Source organism: Mobula birostris, chromosome 1 (assembly GCF_030028105.1).
Source record: "Mobula birostris isolate sMobBir1 chromosome 1, sMobBir1.hap1, whole genome shotgun sequence".
NCBI classification, from domain to species: domain Eukaryota; kingdom Metazoa; phylum Chordata; class Chondrichthyes; order Myliobatiformes; family Myliobatidae; genus Mobula; species Mobula birostris.
This window is the reverse complement of record NC_092370.1, coordinates 53,739,873-53,759,363: the sequence shown is the minus strand read 5'-3', so window position 1 is coordinate 53,759,363 and position 19,491 is coordinate 53,739,873. Positions and strand designations below refer to the sequence as shown.

The 19,491-nt window shown below is 40.7% G+C and overlaps 1 protein-coding gene across 15 annotated transcripts in view; it reads left to right on the top strand.

Annotated features, from left to right (window-relative positions):
- The window catches only part of dtna (dystrobrevin, alpha), a 217,270-nt gene that overhangs the window by 69,400 nt on the left and 128,379 nt on the right, over window positions 1-19,491 (top strand). For all 15 annotated transcript variants that reach the window (XM_072255312.1, XM_072255380.1, XM_072255343.1 and 12 more), the window contains exons 4-6: window positions 4,231-4,444; window positions 9,069-9,154; window positions 12,516-12,670. In XM_072255312.1, coding sequence (XP_072111413.1) covers window positions 4,231-4,444; window positions 9,069-9,154; window positions 12,516-12,670 — 455 coding nt within the window. The remainder of the gene's footprint in view (window positions 1-4,230; window positions 4,445-9,068; window positions 9,155-12,515; window positions 12,671-19,491) is intronic.

Here is a 19,491-nt window from a genome sequence, read left to right as displayed (position 1 = left end):
GGACATATTGTATCATAAGAAAATCTTCCAGTAATAGTGTTGTCTTGCTGTTGTATGAATGGATGCTACACTGATGGAAGGAGAGTGGAAATCTGCTCCCAAGGACTCTGAGGCTCAGGCAGGTGAAATACAGTTCCTGTAAGAGAAGTGCTCTTACACTCTGGGAACGATGGAAATCCCCTTAGCCAGCTCCTTCTGCCAGGAAAGTACGTTGTTTTTTTAAAAACCCTAGTGTAAGAAGTTGTATGAAAGAAGTTTACCTCCTTGTGATGAAGTTGTGGAGAAATTTAGTGGTGTTTGTATTGGATTAAACCTCCCATAAATATTGATAAACAATCTCAAAGCTATTAGGATTTAGCTGAGAACCATTAGGAAATTTCTGGATTGTCGAAAACAAATTTCCTTTATTGTAACACACATCAAAGTTGCTGGTGAACGCAGCAGGCCAGGCAGCATCTCTAGGAAGAGGTACAGTCAATGTTTCAGGCCGAGACCCTTCGTCAGGACTAGCTGAAGGAAGAGTTCGTAAGAGATTTGAAAGTGGGAGGGGCAGGGGGAGATCCAAAATGATAGGAGAAGACAGGAGGGGGAGGGATGGAGCCAAGAACTGGACAGGTGATTGGCAAAGGGGATATGAGGGGATCATGGGACAGGAGACCCAGGGAGAAAGACAAGGGTGGGGGGAAACCCAGAGGATGGGAAAGGGGTATAGTCAGAGGGACAGAGGGAGAAAAAGGAGAGAGAGAGAAAGAATGTGTGTATAAAAATAAATAACGGATGGGGTATGAGGGGGAGGTGGGGCATTAGCGGAAGTTAGAGAAGTCAATGTTCATGCCATCAGGTTGGAGGCTACCCAGATGGAATATAAGGTGTTGTATAATATAACACCTCATATTCTTTCTGGGTAACAACACCTTATATTCCGTCTAGGTAAAAACACCTTACATTGACTTCTCTAACTTCCGCTAATGCGCCACCGCCCCCTCGTACCCGATCCGTTATTTATTTTTATACACACATTCTTTCTCTCACTCTTCTTTTTCTCCCTCTGTCCCTCTGACTATACCCCTTGCCCATCCTCTGGGATTCCCCCCCCCTTGTCTTTCTCCCCGGACCTCCTGTCCCATGATCCTCTCTTATCCCCTTTGCCAATCACCTGTCCAGCTCTTGGCTCCATCCCTCCCTCTCCTGTCTTCTCCTATCATTTTGGATCTCCCCCTGCCCCTCTCACTTTCAAATCTCTTACTAACTCTTCCTTCAGATAGTCCTGACGAAGGGTCTCGGCCTGAAACGTCGACTGTACCTCTTCCTAGAGATGCTGCCTGGCCTGCTGCATTCACTAGCAACTTTGATGTGTGTTGCTTGAATTTCCAGCATCTGCAGAATTCCTGTTGGTTTCCTTTGTTGTATTAGCTTTGTCAAGATTGGGAGTTCATTCAGCCGAATATTTGAAAAATATGGCCTTCTACTTTTTCCAACTGACCTTCATGATAATTGTTCAGTACTTTATTGAAAAGTAAAAATTGCAATTAAGTGAAAACTAGAAAGGTATTTGGAACCTTTGAAATTGTAGGCGAGTTGGATAAGTTTTGTAAAGAGAATGAACAATTGTAAATCAAATTTAATGAAAGTATACAATAAACAGAAAGTGTGACATTTACATAAATAATTCTGTGTTGAAAACCAATTTTAATGCTGAATAAGACCTAAAACGTTTCATTGACCAAATGCTGAGTATTTCTAACTTGGTAGAGCAGCAGTCAACAAAGCCATTGAATGTTGAACGCCATTGTTAGAGCACTTGAATACAAATCAGGATAAGTCGTGACTAAGCTGATTGGACATGCTATTGACAAAAATATGACCTATTATGATTGACAAAATGATTGGGGTTAAAGGTTTGAACTGTAACAAGAGTTGTGGAAAACAGGGATTCTAAGCCTGGAAAGGAGACACATTTTAGTGACATTTTCACGGAGATGAACATTGCAGTTAAAATAATTGAGAAGGTAGCTTTGAAACACTGCTGTGAATTGAATAGTGAGAAAGCAAGAAGAGAAGAGACTTAAACTCATTAAAGACAGATTAAGATTGTTACAGAAAGTTGTTGACTCAGTAAATTAGTAAGTGGCACAGACTACCAAGATGAATATTAGATGTTACTTTTTGAGAGGCAATTGTGTATTAGAATAGGTGAATTAAAAATCTTTCAATGAATTAACTCTGGCAAATTTGTCTATCTAATCTGTGATAAACATATGGTTTTGTAATAGAAGAGAAGGCACTGATTGATGTCATCAGCAACAAACTAGCAGAAAAGAATGCAGGGATGTGAATTTACAATTCCATACAGAGTTGTGTCCATATTCTGTGTCAAAGTCAAGTTATTATCATATGCCTAAGTACATATAGAGTGAGTGGAGGGAAGATTTGGGTAGATGTCTTCAGAAGTAAGGTTTTTACACAGTGAATGGTAGATGCCTGGATGGTGGATACAAATTCAGGGGTGGCAAATCTATGGCATGCATGTCCATGATGGCAGTGAAGGAATTTCAATGGCACGTGGCACACAATGCCGCCTCTTGATGTTTTTTATACCCCATCCATAATAGAAAGATACATGATGATTATCTTTACTTCCAAATGAAGCAGCAAATAAATTTTGACAATCCAAGAGAACAGGAAACCTCTCATGCCAACTTGGTGCTAGGTAGGTGATTGCAAGAACACATGACGTTAGATAAAGCATTTTGAAATCCTCACAGACTTGATGTTCACAACAGTATTTGGATAATAAACAATTGGGCGAGTTGGCATTGGCTTCACTCTGCTTTTATTTTTTCATCTGTTGGTTGTGAGTGAACACTGGATATTCAGTGATAACGGTAAATACTGTATGTCATTTAGCACCTCAATGGATATTCATTTTTTCACAATAAACATTTATATTACTAAAGCTGTTGTTTTGTATGAGGTACAATAACAACTTGAGAAATGGTATTATTTTTCAATTGTCATTTTAAAAGATTACTATTGTAACTTTAAACAGTTTTTCTAAAATGCTTCATTTATTTCAATCTGTCTCTGTTATACTTTTATTAATACTAAACTGTGAATACTTGTAAACCAACAGGACTCATCTTTTTTGCTTAAGAGTTCATAATTACTGTCACTAATTCATTAATCAATGAAATTCTCTGCTCAAAATTACCATAGCATTCAGGAGAATTTTTTAGATTATCGTCAATTTGGGCAGACACTCAAGAAGGTTTGTTTGCGATATATACAATAGAGACATTTATAAGGCTCTTGGATAAGCAGAACCCGGACATAGAGAAACGAAAGGTTGTGGACTGTGTAGGAAGGATGGATTAGATACTTTCTATCAGTCAGCACAACTTTGTGGGCTGAAGGGTTGTACTGTTTTATGCACAAGTACATGTATGCACAGGTGCATTGAAAATCTTATTTGCAGCTGCATCACAGGCACACAGCATCACAGAGCCACATTCAAAAGAAAAGCATTAATGACACCTAAATTAAATACAATTTTTACAAAAACAAACACGATTAGAACAAAAACAAAGTCAATTTTCATGTAAATTAGTGTTGCTAAACTGCAATGATTAGGTTTGTACTTATTGGTTCAAGAACTGAATGGTTGAAGGCAGGAACTGTTCTTGAACCTGGTGGTGTGAGACTTGAAGCTTCTGTACTTCTTGCCCAATGGTAACTTTGAGAAAGTGGTATGGCCAGGGTGGTGGGGATCGCTGATAGATATTGCTTCCTGTAGGTAGTGTGAGTCCTGAGGATGGATGTGCCCAAGATGTATTAAGATGGGTAACAAAGGAAGATTCTTATCTGGCAATAACAAGATGTTTTCCATGGAGGTGGATAAAGAAATGAAGTGCTTGATGATATTGCTTAAAATCTGAAGATTCAAATATTTTGGTTGATATTTGATTTTTGAAGCCCAGTGTAAATTCAGATAGAACACGAAGGTTGTATAAGGTCACATTTAAATTTTTGAAAAGCTACGGAGACGTAAGTTGCTGACTAGATTGATCTCAGTAGAAACGGATCAACATAAAGCAGACAGTTGCGAAGGGAAGTTTGAGGAGGAGTTAAAGAGGAGACCTGCATCCAGTAGGTGGGGAGTTTGAAGCAGCCAGGCTTAGCTGCCTCCTGTTTCACAAAACTCATCATTTTTTTTTCTTTTTACTTGTTTAGTGCACCTGGTAGATGTTTGGAATGTAATAGAGGCATTCAGAGAAAATGGACTGAATACAATGGATCTGAATGCTGAACTCAGCGTGGCTCGCTTGGAAGCTATCATCTCCACAGTACTTTACCAGCTGAACAAACGAATGCCAACCACCCATCAGATAAATGTTGAACAATCCATTAGCTTATTGCTGAGCTTCCTGCTTGCTGCTTATGATGGGTAAGTTTTATTGCACTTTCTTTAGCTTCGTTTTAAAATTTTATTGGCAATGCAGAACTTGACTTTAATTGTCCAAACCCAGTGGGATGACATTCTGCTGAGTTGTTGTGTTCTTTGCTACTCTTTATATGTCACATTCAATCAAAGAAAAGTTTATTTTTCAGAAATCCACAGAGATGTACAAGGGTTTTGCACATGGAAACAGGCCCAACTTGTCCATGCTGCCCAAGGTGGCTATCTATATAAATCTTATTTGCCTTCACTTAGCCCATATTCCTCTAAACCATTCCTGACCATGTCTTTTAAACATGATAATTATGCCTGTCTCCACTGCTCACCTGGCAGGTTGTTACATAGATACAACATTCATGGTGTGGTAAAACTTGTCTTCAAGTGCCCTTTAAAACTTTTTCCTTCCACCTTAAATGTATCCAGATCAAATCAAAGATCAAAAAACTTTATTGTCATTCTAACCGTACATCAGCTCTGCAGGGCAGAATGAGACAGCGTTTCTCAGGAGCAGTGCAATCATAACATAACAAACGCAACAGTAAATAATAAACGTAACAATAAATAGTAAAACACAACAGCCACATATCAGTTAAAATCAAGTTATAAGTGTCCAGTGCAAGTTAAGAGTGTCCAAAGCAGAGTCAGGTAGAGCAGCTATTTAGCAGTCTGACTCCCTGTGGGAGGAAGCTGTTTAGTAGCCTTGTGGTTTTAGTTTTGATGCTCCTGGAACGGTTGCCTGATGGCAGAAGAACAACCAGTTCATGGAGAGGGTGTGAGGGGTCATTAGTGATGTACCGTGTCTTCTGGAGGCATCGACTCTGAAAGAGGTCTTGGACAGAAGGTAGGGAGACCCCAATAACCTTCTCTGCTCCCCTAACCACCCTCTGCAAGGCTTTTTTGTCGACAGCACTGCAGCTGGAGTACCAGGTTGTGACTCAAAAGGTCAGCACGCTCTCAACCACGCCTCTGTAGAATGTAGTTAAGATGTTAGTGGGGAGTGATGCTTGTTTAAGCTTCCTCAGAAAGTGCAATCTCTGCTGGGCCCGCTTCACAATCCCAGTGGTGTTCCTGGACCAGGTGAGATTGTCCGAGATCTGCACCCCAAGGAACTTGATGTTTTCCACTCTCTCCACTGTGGAGCCGCTGATGCTGAGGGGTGTGTGCTCAGGCTGAGACCGTCTGAAATCGACGATCATCTCCTTGGTTTTGGTGATACTAGGCATCAAGTTGTTATCCCTGCACCAGCTCTCTAGGTGTTTGACCTCCTCCCTGTACATTGTTTCATCATTTTTGCCCCTCTAATTTATGACCCATCAACTTGGGGGTAGATGTCTGTGTTTCTCATAACTTAATAAATTTGTATAAAGTCACACTCTTTTTACCCCCAGCCTCCTTTGCTCCAAAGAAAACAATCTCAGTCTATGTAAACTCCTTATAACTCAAGTCTACCAATCCAGAAAACATTCCTGCATATCTTTTGATGTACTCTGTCTAGGTTTAATCACATCCTTCCTATAATGTAGTGTCCAGAGCCATTGTCACTATTAGTGAATGTATGCTCTATTCTGGAAGAAAATTAGACTGAGTGGGAACAGAACTCCCATACCAGATGCCAAATGCAGAGAACAGTCTCTTTGTGCAATAATTGAATGGTTGCTTTGGGAGAATGGAAAATATTTACTCTAAGAGAAGACAGCAGAGCTACTGCCACTCCCCAGCATAGAACCTCAACAGTCATTGATGCTACAAGTTGCTCTACATATTGTAATTCAAAGACACAATAGCAGCAACTGAGCTCTCACCGTCAGGACGTGCTGTAGTGCAAGTTGTGGCATTGGCCATCAGAGGATATGTCATTGCTGGGTCCATTAAATACAAATGAAATTGGCCAACCATTCCATACCGCAAAGAAATCATCTCCAACTCCACATAACGTTGTCGGACTTAATAAAGTTGAGACTTTATAAAGCACTGGTGAGGCCTCACTTGGAGTATTGTGAGCAGTTTTGGGCCCCTTATCTTAGAAAGGATGTGCTGAAAGTGAAGAGGGTTCAAAGGAGGTTCACAAAAATGATTCCAAGATTAAACGGTTTGTCATATGAAGACAGTTTGATGGCTCTGGACTTGTGGTGACCTCAAATGAAACCTATCGAATGGTGAAAGGCTTTGATAGAGTGGATGTGGAGAGGATGTTTCTTATGGTGGGAATGTCTAAGATGAGAGGACACAGCCTCAAATTAGAGAGGTGTCCTTTTAGAACAGAGATGATAAGGTATTTTTTTTAAGCCAAGGAGTGGTCAATCTTTGGAATTCTCCGCAGGCAGCTGTGGAGGCCATGTCTTTGTGTATATTTAAGGCAGAGGTTGGTAGATTCTTGATTGGTCAGGGCATGGAGGGATAGGGGGAAGGGAAGGCTGGAGATTGGGGCTGAGAGGAAAATTGGATCAGCCATGATGGAATGGTGGAGCAGACTCGATGAGCCAAGTAGCCTAATTCTGCTCCAGTATTTTATGGTAATTCATGAATTCAATCTGAGCAGAGCCCTCAATCCACTGAACATTTCAATGTGCATATCCATCTGAAGGTGACCTCATTAGCAGCCAAACAGGTGTTTTGACCACTAGTAGGCTGTCATTTAAAGAGTCCTTCATTCCTAACGTGCCTATAATCCCTTTGAGTAGAATCTCACTTTGCAGATCTTGCTCAATACAGTCGTCTAAATTACACTCCGTGTTAATATCTGGGCTGAATTAGTGACATAGTATGTGAAGCTGGGAAGCTAGATTTCTATAGCATCACTGTTTCCTTTTCTTGCATTTCTTGGCCCTGTTGTATTTACTGAATATTTGAAATGTAAAAAACATAAGTAGAGATGAAAGGAAACTACGTGGAGAAAAAGGAAAGTACCTAGAGATGCTGCCTGGCCTGCTGCGTTCACCAGCAACTTTTATGTGTGTTGCTTGAATTTCCAGCATCTGCAGTATTCCTGTTGTTTACATTGTTTGTGGTATGTAACGTAGAAGAGTGTGTGTTTTGAAGGGATCCAGGATATGAGAAGGAGGCAGGGAGCAAAGGAGGTTGATTGATATGGCAGGTGAGGAGGAGGATTAAGTTTTGAAATGTTGTCCTCAATGGCTTCACCTTCATCACTCGGCAATGATATCACAGTAACTGCCAGCTTCACTTCATTCATGGGGTTAGTTCATGGAGACAGCTATCCTTCCTCCAGTCAGATAATTCTACTTCAAGTGTGCACCATCTTTTTTGAGATGTGTGTTGTGTCTGGGTGAGATGTGGGTGATAAGGCAGTGTTCTGAGTGTTTATGGCAAAGCGCATGAATTTTAGGATTGGTCTTAAAGGAAAGAGGAAATAACAAATTATTATGGTTCTTTTCAAATCCAATTTGGAATGTCTAAAAGTTCTTTACGACCGGTGAATTTGTTTTGAAGTATGGTCATTGTCATTATCCAGGATAAGTGATTATAAGCTCTCAAAAACAGCTTGATAGTGATGGAATTAACTGTTTTAGAGATGTTGGTTTATGGATAAATAGAGTGCAGGATTTATAGATGCAGTGGTGAGTAAGTGTTGTAAGGATAGTTCAATGAACAGTGCCTGACATTAGTGGTGCAGTTAGTGGGATGTGGTATTTGGATTTGCTTTTATTGATCTTGCTGACTTGACTGAGGTCAATAAACTTCACAGAATTACAGAACAATTGCAGCATGGAAAAGGCCTTTTAATCTGTCAAGTCCCTGTCATTCCAATTTATCCATCTCTCTTGCCATCTCTGCACAGCCTTAAACTCTTTCCTTTGAAGTACTTATTCAGCTCCCTTTTAATACCATTATTGAATCTGCTCCCACTGCTACCCTGGCAGTACATTTCACATTGTACCACTCATTATGTGTGAGTGGGCGGGGTTGGGTATTTCTCGGAATCTCTTTTGGAAAGTTCTTTCAAAACTTCATTTAACAGATGGCACGCCCTGTATGTACTGACTGTTAATGGAGGGCCACCTAGTCCCTACAAAGTTTTTGATATTATACATAAGATATAACCTGATTTAGTTCTGACTCTCAGCTTCAAGACAGGAAGACAGTTGTGTATCAGACCCAATGATAACTACTTAAAAGAACTTAAAACCACAGTTTTATTCCATTTTTATTATGACATAGAAGGAGGCCATTTTGGTGCATTGAGTCCATTCTAGTTCACAGACTAATCCCTTTTCTCTGCTGGTTTTCCCTTTTGCATAATCTCCCCACATTCCTCTCAACTTCCCCCAAGTAATCAAATAGAACAACATATTTGACTCAAGTTCCAAATAAAGAAGTTACTGTTTTATTTTTAAATTTAAACCATCAATCACTGATACTCAAATACATGTATATCATGGGAAAGAAACACCACTGGCAAAAAAAAGCTGTTTTAACCTTTTCAAATTATGGAGATAATTCATTCTTCTGTTTCGAACTGCAACAGCCAACGTAAACGGCAGTAAGATTAAATTTCTCTGCTAAAACAGATTAGCTTCATGCATCTCTATTTTTAGATTACTGTAAAATCATTTGTTTTTTAAATTGCTTTATTGTGGTTGATCCTTTTTAGAGAAGGCCATGGCAAAATATCGGTTTTTGCTGTGAAAGTGGCATTAGCAACAATATGTGGAGGGAAGATTCTAGATAAGCTGAGATGTAAGTATTTTGCACAGAATGATTGTTGTCATGTTGACTTTTTTTTACTATTCATAATCACTTGCCTCCACATTGAAAAATGTAAGAAAGTGAGATTTATTTAAATATTGCCTTACACATCTTTAACATTCTGTGATGTGTCAAAAAGAGATGCTGCCTTTTGGCCCAACCATCAAGCACCAATTTTTACTCTAATCTATGTTAACCTCCCCACATTCCCCTTAGCTCCCCTTAAATTCTATCATTGATTTACATTCAAGATGCAATTAAATGGGTTCATTAGCCTACCAAGGAGGACATTTTTCAGGATGTGGAAAAAAAACTCAAGCACCCAGGAAACCCAGTTATATAAAGGAGAACATGCAAACTCCACACAGTTAGCACCCAAGGTCAGAATCGAACCTGGGTCACTGGAGCTCTAAATGCACTTCTCTGCTGTCCCACATGCTTAATAGTAATTACATACTTTAGAAGCACAGAAACAGTTGGAAAATTTTGTAACATACTGAAGTAGCACAGATGAACAACTGTCGGAAAAGTTAGTGACGATCTAATATTGGCATTGCTTTATGAATGTCATTTCATATCTAAAATGTATGTGCATCAATATTTCACATAATATCTCTCTACTTCAAATATTTTAAGTGTTTGTGGCTGAAAAGGTGAATTTTTAATACAAAGGTTTGGAAAAAGCTGCTCAAGTTGAAATTGCCTGTTTCGCTGAATGAGAGATATTGAACAGTGCATATAAAAGGCATGTTAAAAAGTACTGTGCAAGCAATTGTATGTTTGATTTAAGGCCAGCCTGCTACAAATTTCAGGAGCACAAATACTGATATAATAAGACACAAGATATTGATTTTGGGGGAAAGGGGCCATAGGGCGGGGATGTTGTGGCGTGGGTCTGTGGGAATTGGGATGTTAAGTGTCAGGGTTGTTACTAGAAAAGGAGTTGTGATTGGTTACCAGGTAATTGATGGCTGGTGGATTGTTGTTCTGGGTTGAATTATGTAGCTGGAAGAATCAGGCTACAGATGGGTGAGGGACATTTTCTTAACAGTGAAGGATTTCTTTTTCTTTAACAGTGAAGACTTTAACTAGCTCGTTAACTTAATTATTGGAAAGGTTGGAAGAGAGTTAAGAAAATAGTACTGAGCCAGAGGTCACATGTCTTGATCACACTGCCTGAAAGGCTTAAAACATACGATCTGCTGGGCCCTAGATTGAGTGTTGGGAAATGGGATGAAGCGAAATAACACAATTTTTCTAAGCATGGACACAGTGTGAGAATAACAAATTTATGGCTGTAAATTTCTTCGATTCTATATGCTGACAGTGAGTTAGGTTGCACAGAAAACTGTTAATATTAAAATATTCTTAAGGCAGTAGAGTGACATTTTGTGACAAATATGTTTTACCGACTCTCACTATTTCTCTTTAATAGATGTATAACATCTGTGGGGAAAACAACAGATTTCTTTGTTATTCTCATCTGAATTTCCCATTTGGGAGGTACAATTCATTTTGTGAGTGGCTGGATCACTGTTCTTTTGGTTAGTTGAAACCACAACAAAATCCCAGTCGCCATTTATTTACAAAACAAGTCAATGACATTCTGAAATGAAACATTTGGTAGAAAATGCTGTCCTCAATGGATATTCTCTTAAACAGCCCTCTGTAGCCCTTTCAAATACATTAAATGCTGAGAAGAAACATTTATCTCTGGGAGTGCAGTGGTATAATCAGTGTCACCAGTGACTGGAACTTTGGCCTAATCCTTATTCAAAGTGCTCATTATCAATAATGACCTCTGACTCAGTGAGGCTTGGTTGCCAAAAATGTGCTTAAAATGCCTGATGAAAACCCAACATATTGTGATTTTAACATGGGTGGGTTTGGGTGTGCACATGATAGTAATGAGATCCAGAGTAAGTGTAATAGCCATTTGGCTGCAATAGGCACAACTATTGTTCTAACTGGTGAAGTCTGTCATTCCCTAAAACATAGGTCAACTTTCTCTGTGTGGTAAGAGGAGCAGCTTCGTCATAATTTAATGAGAGCCTGTCTGGACGTGTCCATCACCAGGAATCCTGTACACAGATTATGCTGCATGTGGATTCCCTGAAGCTTTCTATCTACACCACTTTTGCAGATCTCCTTGGGGCTCCCAACACCAACCTACCAGGTTACTTCTTGGCATCCTCATCAAATTTAACTGTTAATGCCCGCATCCCAAAGGATGATGGCCTGACTGGACACATGACTGCTCCACATTTTCACTGTCTCTAATGCATCTACTTTTACTCCCCAGACTGCTCTTAACTGGCTTCCCACAGGACACATGGACTCCTCCACTAATGCAGTGTCAGAGGAAGGGCCATTCCATGCTTCATTTGAGCACATTGCCTTGAATCTAAGGGATTTCAAGGGGGAGAAAAGTCTCGGGATTTGTGCATTTGATTAATTGTTTTCTTGATCAGCAGTCAGAACATTTTTGAAATGCAAGTGTTTACTTCATGGAGAGTAACCTTTCTAAACCAACCTTCCCATTTACAGTCCAAAATATTTTTAAAGCCAGCTGAACCTCTTATTTCCCACCTGTTCAAATTTTTAAATCACCTTAATCTGAGCAGCTAAAGCCTTTCTTATGATGGAAAGATGATGAACTATATTGGATCAATTGTGAGAATGTGGCAAGTGCATATGTGGCTGAATGATTACACGGTGAATCGATTGGGCCCCCTGCATGTGGGTGTCTCTTTCAAGTGTGCATATTTTTCATCTGGGTGTGTACAGTGCCTAACATGATTCAGGAAAAGCATTTAGCCTTACTGCTCCATTGTTATTCTTGCTCCGTGCTTGTGTAACGGGTGCAATTAATTTAAGGACTAAGAATAGGATTCTCGCTTTTCATCTGCAAAATTTTTTGGAATGTTATACTGGTTTATTTTATTTGCATGTGCTTTTCAGAACTTGTAGGACTCGCTGTTCCTTACTGGGGTAGATGCCTTCATCTTGTTATCACATTCTTCAAAAGAGATCTGTCTATTCACTTCTGCATTTTACGCTCCACCCCTTTAAGATGCAACATGGCCTTTGAAACAATCTGTCACAGCCTATTTCCCACCCTACTTTGGCAATATGACTATTAGGATCATATTTCACATGCTTGCTAAATAAATGTAAATTAAGTTTGGTAGAGGCTCATTCTCAGTTTTTAAGGCAGGGGTAGTAAGCCTGATCTTTGACTTTTTTTAAACAACTGGGCAGTTAAACTGTGCGACTTATTTTATAAGTGTTACTTAATGGGGCATGTTTGCAGAATGTTTAATGGTGTTTATTTTCTTCTGATATCTTCCAGATATTTTCTCCCAAATATCAGACTCAAATGGAGTAATGATATATGCAAAGTTTGATCAGTTTCTACAAGAGGTGCTAAAGTTGCCAACGTCAGTGTTCGAAGGTCCCTCCTTTGGATACACAGAACAAGCATCAAGATCATGTTTTTCCCAGCAGGTGAAGAACATTAAAATTATTTAATTTGTTCAGCTACAGCTGAACACAGTGACTTACCTTTATTTCTCATTTTCTGTTATAATTTCAGTGGAAAATATGGGTGGTGGGCAGAAATTTACTCATTCTCTTCCTGATTTGCAATACTCTTCTGTCTTAAACCAATGTTGAGGATCATTATAGCTTCCCATTATACTAAATGCCATTAAAATTACGTGAAAATATATAAACTGTAATACAATGAAACCTAGAAGTTCATTGGTTTCTTTAGCTTTGAGCTTGTAAATTGACTTTATCAACGATGGAAAGCAATAAGGACCATTTTGTCTACTCTGGAAATTCAGCTGGGCAGTTTCTAGTATAACCACCCTTGCATTCTTGAAGTGACTTCTTCACCATTTCCACACAGGATGATATCATCGTCTTTGCAATAATATTTTTGCAGTCATGTCATGTAAGTGTTATTACATGGCCCTAGGAGTGACCATCACTGAGTAATCACAGGACAGTGAGGCTTTAATGATGTATTCTTTGTTGGTACCAATGTAAAGTAAACTTGCATACTCACCCTTTAGTATGGTACTTTGTAACAGACTCTTAGAGGAACATATCAATAATACAAACAACACCCTTACAATTACAAAGTAATGTCGCGAATGAATGTTGCAATAACAGGAAGGGGTGGTTGCCTGCTTCCAGGGGTCAGAAGGACATGGACATTACGGTAAAGCAGAAGGTGTGGTCTTTGTGCACCTGAATCATGGAGATCTGTCAGGTTCTGCTGGAATACATCAAGCAGGTCTCTTTAAGGACATGAATGCAGTCTACAAATGCCAATACTTTGGGAAAGACTGAAATGCACACAAGTGCCTATGCCAGCTGTGTGGACTGGCAAAAAAGTAGATGAAGTTTTCTCACCTTGAGTATGGAGTTTGAGTAACTTAATGCAGTAGTGAAGAGCAGTCTGGTGAGATGTGACAGAGATGATCCTGAGGGTGGGAAGGTGAGAGTGATTTCAATAGGCAAATCAAAATAAGGTTCTGCCTCCATCTCAAAATACAAAATCAACATATTGTAGTAATTCCCAGAATTTTCCCAGTGGCTGAATCACTCCAGAAAGGTTTTCAATTATTTCAGAAGTCGCTAACAAGCACTCTACTGCCCACTAATTTCTACTTTAATAACATGCTAGGAAACAAAAATGGATCTCAACATGCAGTCATCAGCAGAAGCAATCAACTCAAGGAGTTTCTTAACCTTGAAATGACCTTTCTTGTTGCTTCAACTTTTCAATATCTAAAGCAGGGGTTCCCAACCTGGGATCCACACACCCCTTGATGAATGGTAGGGGTCCACAGCATAAACAATGTTGGGAACCCCTATTCTAAAGCATCTGTACCTTCAAAAGAATTGCCATGTCTTTCTTGTGTCATGAATATCTTCTCCCTGCTTGGCTCTCTGTAGCTCAGAGCCCTATTCTAAACTGAGGATTGCAGCTAAGTAAACTTGGTTTGATGTTTCTCGACAGCCTGTGGCACTAAATGTGGCAGCTGTACATTATATTCCTGAAGTTTCCACCCCCAACATCCAATGATGGACAGAAGGCAGAAAAAACATGACAGCAAAAGGAGTCCCGGGCCATCAGAGAGGCAAAGTGTGCACACGCCCAGCAAATCCACAGCACTTCCAAGACAGCGGCGACATGCGGCGCAAGTGGAAGGGCATTCAGGACATCAGCAACTACAAGACAACATGACCTGCCTGTGCTGGTGATGCCTCCCTCCCAGATGCGTTGAACAACTTCTACGCTCGTTTTGAGGCAGAAAATGATGTGGCGACGAGGAAGACCACTCCTCCTCCAAATGACCAGGTGTTGTGTCTTACCGTGGCCAATGTGAGGAAAACCCTGTGTTGGGTCAACCCACGGAAGGCTGCTGGACCAGACAATATTCCTGGCAGAGTGCTCAGAGGATATGCAGACCAGCTGGCAGATATTCTCACTGACATCTTCAACACCTCCCTGAGCAATGCCGTCATTCCTACATGCTTCAAGGTCGCCACCATCGTCCCTGTGCTGAAGAAGTCTTCAGTGTCCTGCCTCAACGACTACCGTCCCGTTGCACTTACATCCATCATGATGAAGTGTTTTGAGAGGCTCGTCATGAGGCACATCAAGACCCTGCTGCCCCCCTCACTGAACCCCTGCAGTTCGCGTACAGTCCCAACCATTCAACAGACGACACCATTGCCATCACCCTCCACCTGGCCCTAACCCAAACCCACCTGGACAAAAAAGACACATACATTCGAATGCTGTTCATAGGCTTCAGTTCAGCATTCAACACAATCATTCCTCAGCACCTGATTGGAAAGCTGAGCCTACTGGGCCTGAACACCTCCCTCTGCAATTGGATCCTAGACTTCCTGACTGGGAGACCTCAGTCAGTCCGGATTGGAAGCAGCATCTCCAACACCATCACACTGAGCACGGGAGCCCCAGAGGCCTGTGTGCTCAGTCCACTGCTGTTCACTCTGCTGACCCACGACTGTGCTGCAACACATAGCTCGAACCACATCATCATGTTCATCGATGACACAACCGTGATGGGTCTCATCAGCAAGAAAGATGAGTCAGCACACAGAGAGGAGGTGCAGCAGCTAACGGACTGGTGCAGAGCCAACAGCCTGTCTCTGAATATGAACAAAACAAAAGAGATAGTTGTTGACTTCAGGAGGACACGGAGCGACCACTCTCCACTGAACATCAACGACTCCTCCGTAGAGATCGTTAAGAGCACCAAATTTCTTGGTGTTCACCTGGTGGAGAATCTCACCTGGTCCCTCAACACTAGCTCCATAGCAAAGAAAGCCCAGCAGCGTCTCTACTTTCTGCGAAGGTTGAGAAAAGTCAATCTCCCACCCCCCACCCTCACCACATTCTACAGAGGTTGTATTGAGAGCATCCTGAGCAGCTGCATCACTGCCTGGTTCAGAAATTGCACCATCTCAGATCGCAAGACCCTGCAGCGGATAGTGAGGTCAGCTGAGAAGATCATCAGAGTCTCCCTTCCTGCCATCACAGACATTTACACCACATGTTGCATCCGCAAAGCAAATAGCATTATAGGACCCCACGCACCCCTCATACAAATTCTTCTCCCTCCTGCCGTCTGGCAAAAGGCACCAAAGCATTCTGGCTCTCACAACCAGACTATATAATAGTTTCTTCCCCCAAGCCATCAGACTCCTCAATACCCAGAGCTTAGACTGACACCAACGTACTGCCCTCTACTGTGCCTATTGTCTTGTTTATTATTTATGGTAATGCTGCACTGTTTTGTGCACTTTATGCAGTCTTGGATAGGTCTGTAGTCTAGTGTAGTTTTTGTGTTGTTTTACATAGATCAGTGTAGTTTTTGTATTATTTCATGTAGCACCATGGTCCTGAAAAACGTCATCTTGTTTTTACTGTGTACTGTACCAGCAGTTATGGTCGAAATGACAATAAAAAGTGACTTGACTTGACTTGACTTGAAAAGGTAGACAAGAGAAGACTAACCAAGGATGAAAATCTAGAGAGAATATCAAAGCTGATGAAAACAAAGGGGGGAGAAGATAAAACAAAATACGAGAAACACAAGAGTACTTACAGTGAACAACATCTTCAGAGCCACTGCTGGTATCCAAACTTGCAATGAGTTCAGATCACCAAGGACTCCAGTACTTGCTGCCCTACATTGCTCAAAACTCAGCACCATTCAGTTTTAAAACTCTTACCCTTTGTGAACACCTCCCTGGCTCTTTATTGTTGGCTTCCTGTAATTTTTTCCAGCCTCCAACTCTTCCAGTTCTGCACTCTGAAGTTAATTCTTTCACAACTGGTGATCATGCATTTGACATTCAAGTCTCTAGCTCAGGAATTCCCTTTCCAAACTGTGTCACTTTTGTTTCCTTTAAAATACTGCCTAAAAAATATTTGCTTTAAATGGCCTGTTCTTGTATTTTGTTTGACAAAGCTCATATTTCTTGTATATTAAAAATTGCATATAAACGTCGTTGTTATAATTGCTTGCCCGTCGAAGTTAATATTATCTATCCTTCATTTTCCTCGGAACCTTCTATTGTGGATGAGCTGGGAGAAAATAGCTGAAGTAGGGGAAAAAATTGAGAAATACGAAAGAACTATGAGATGGATGGGACAGTCAGGAACAAAAAATATGGGAAGAGGATAGAAGAAGCAAATCGAGAGGAAGTATTGAGGTAACTGAGGAACGGAGGAGGGAAAAGACAGTAAGTAAAGAAGAAATTTGAAGGGTTATGGAACAAAAGAGTAGGGCAAGGGAATAGAAAAAGGAGAGAGGAAGGATCAACAATAGATCTTTCACCTCAATCTGAACAACCTTCTGAGAGATTTTGAGTAATGAAAGGAATCTCACAAACAAAATAACTTGTCCTAATAAGGTTAGTGCAGCTGAGAACCAGATCAGCTGATGGATTCTTTTTTTGTGCCACTGGTGGAAATGAAACAAATCCCTTGAAATTGAGTTGGCAAATTGACTTGACACAGTTCTTAGAACTAAGCATTATCCAACAACATCATTAGAACTTCGCTATGTTATAGAAGGTCTAATATATGGAAACAAGGAGTAGTGGATATATTTTGGTATTTTCCCCCCATTGTTCATTTTGCACTGATTTTTAAACTCTTCCATGACTCTGTCAATATTTGACCCAGATAGTGCCAAACATCCAGCCAATTCTAGCAGCTTACAGTTTGGCAGGTTGCATGAAAAAGGAAATATTTGGACAATTTACATGACATTCCATATTTCCTTATGAGATAAAAAGAAAACATTTAGTTCCAAATGATCTCTGCTAATTTCCCTGTAATCTATTCCCCCATATTCCCATCAACTCTTCCAGATTATGCCACTCAGAATTTATTTATCATACGCACATACAGTAAAATGTGTCATTTGCTTTGACAACCAACCCAAGGTAAGGATATGCTCGTGGCAGACCACAAGTATCGCAACAACAGCAACAAAACAACCCCATTTCCTCCCTCCCATTCACACAAACAAACAGTTCCCCAACCCCAGAGCAGGCCAGGCCTCTATTGGACTCATGGACTCACAGATATCAGCTTTCAACTTGCCAACACATCAGTGGACTTGCCGACCCAGGACTTCAGCCATCAGACCTCGCCATTGGACTTCTGATCAACCTTTGGGCTGTGATCTTCAGTATCCACCCCAGGACTTGCCAGTGACAGACCTCAACCTCCAGGCCTTGAACTCTGAACTTGCTGTTGGCAGGACGCTGAACTCCAGGCTTTGAGATCTGGGCTCGCTGACTTGTGAGGGTGGCATCCTCCCTCACATTCCTACCTATTTTCCATATCCACTCACCTACACTTAAGGACAACTGCCAGCGGACAATTAACTTGTCAACCTGCAAAAAATCTGAAGAGCTATGTAGACAGCAGTTGTGGACGTTTTTTGGCTCTTTATTAAGTCTGTACATTCTGAAAGCAGTGATAGAGGATCAAGATTCAAACAATGGATTTGCTTACACTTCAAAACATGATTTTCGATGGTCTGGCTAATAAACTGGGGAGAAGACTGAAGTTGAAAGTTATTGAAAAATTCCCTTCCCATGGGATATTGGACTAGAAATTTAGCTGTTTATTTCTGAAATAAGTGAATGAATTTGATTATTTCTGTTGTAATTCCCTAAATGTATGCTCTCTCAAGATTCATTCAAGATTGCTTAATGTCATTTTCCAGTACACAAGGAGACAAGATAATTGTTAGTCTGGATCTGATACAGCACAAAAAAACACTAATAATTAAAAATCACAATAAATATAAATACATATGATAGCTTATGTACATTGTATGTCTAGACACAGGAGTGTCTGCACGTAAGGTGACTGACAGGAGTTGATAAAACAACAGGGGTTTTTCGTGGGTGGAGATGCTGGTCTGCCTTTACAGCTTGGGGAAAGTTACTGTTTTTGAGTCTGGTGGTCCTGTCACGGACTCTACATATCCTCCTCCCTGATGGCAGTGGGACAAACAGTCTATCAACAGGTCTGGTGGGATCCATCATGATATGACTGGCCCTTTGCTGGCACGTTTCTGTATATATGTTTTTGATGGCTGGTAAGCTGGTGCCAGTGATGTTGGGCAGTTCTGATGACCTTTTATAGGGCTTTCCTGTCCACCACAGTGCAGTTTCTGTACCATGCAGTGACGCAGCTTGTTAGGATACTCTCTACTGCACATCTGTAGAATGATGTGAGGATAGATATCCATAGTCCAGCTCTCTTCAGCCTCCTCAGAAAGTGAAAGCATTGTTGAGCTTTGTGTAGAGTGGGTTCTGGGACCATGAGAGGTTGTACGAGATGTGCACTCCCAGGGTTTGAAACTGTTCACAGTTTCCACTGCTGTGTCGTTAATTATAAATTCTGATCTACATATCTACCCAACTGACTAGACAATCTTTAATTTCCTGCAACCTGAAGTTTGACTTCTGGTTGTCAGCTGTTGGGTTGCCTGTCCCCTTTATTTAGAACTGAGCAGTAAGTATGTATTACAAAAAGCAAGGGGCAGAGACTGAGCCATGTGGAACTCCAGCAACAATAATAAACTTCCAGTCATGAAAAGAGTTGTAAACAGCAACCTTTTTCTTCCAGCTTTGAATCTGTTTCAATACTCCATTGAATCTTAATGCTTTTCACCTTTTTAAAATCAGTGTACATTGTTTTGTTACATTCCACCAGCCCCGTATAAAAGGTACATCCCCGAGCTAGTGCCAGC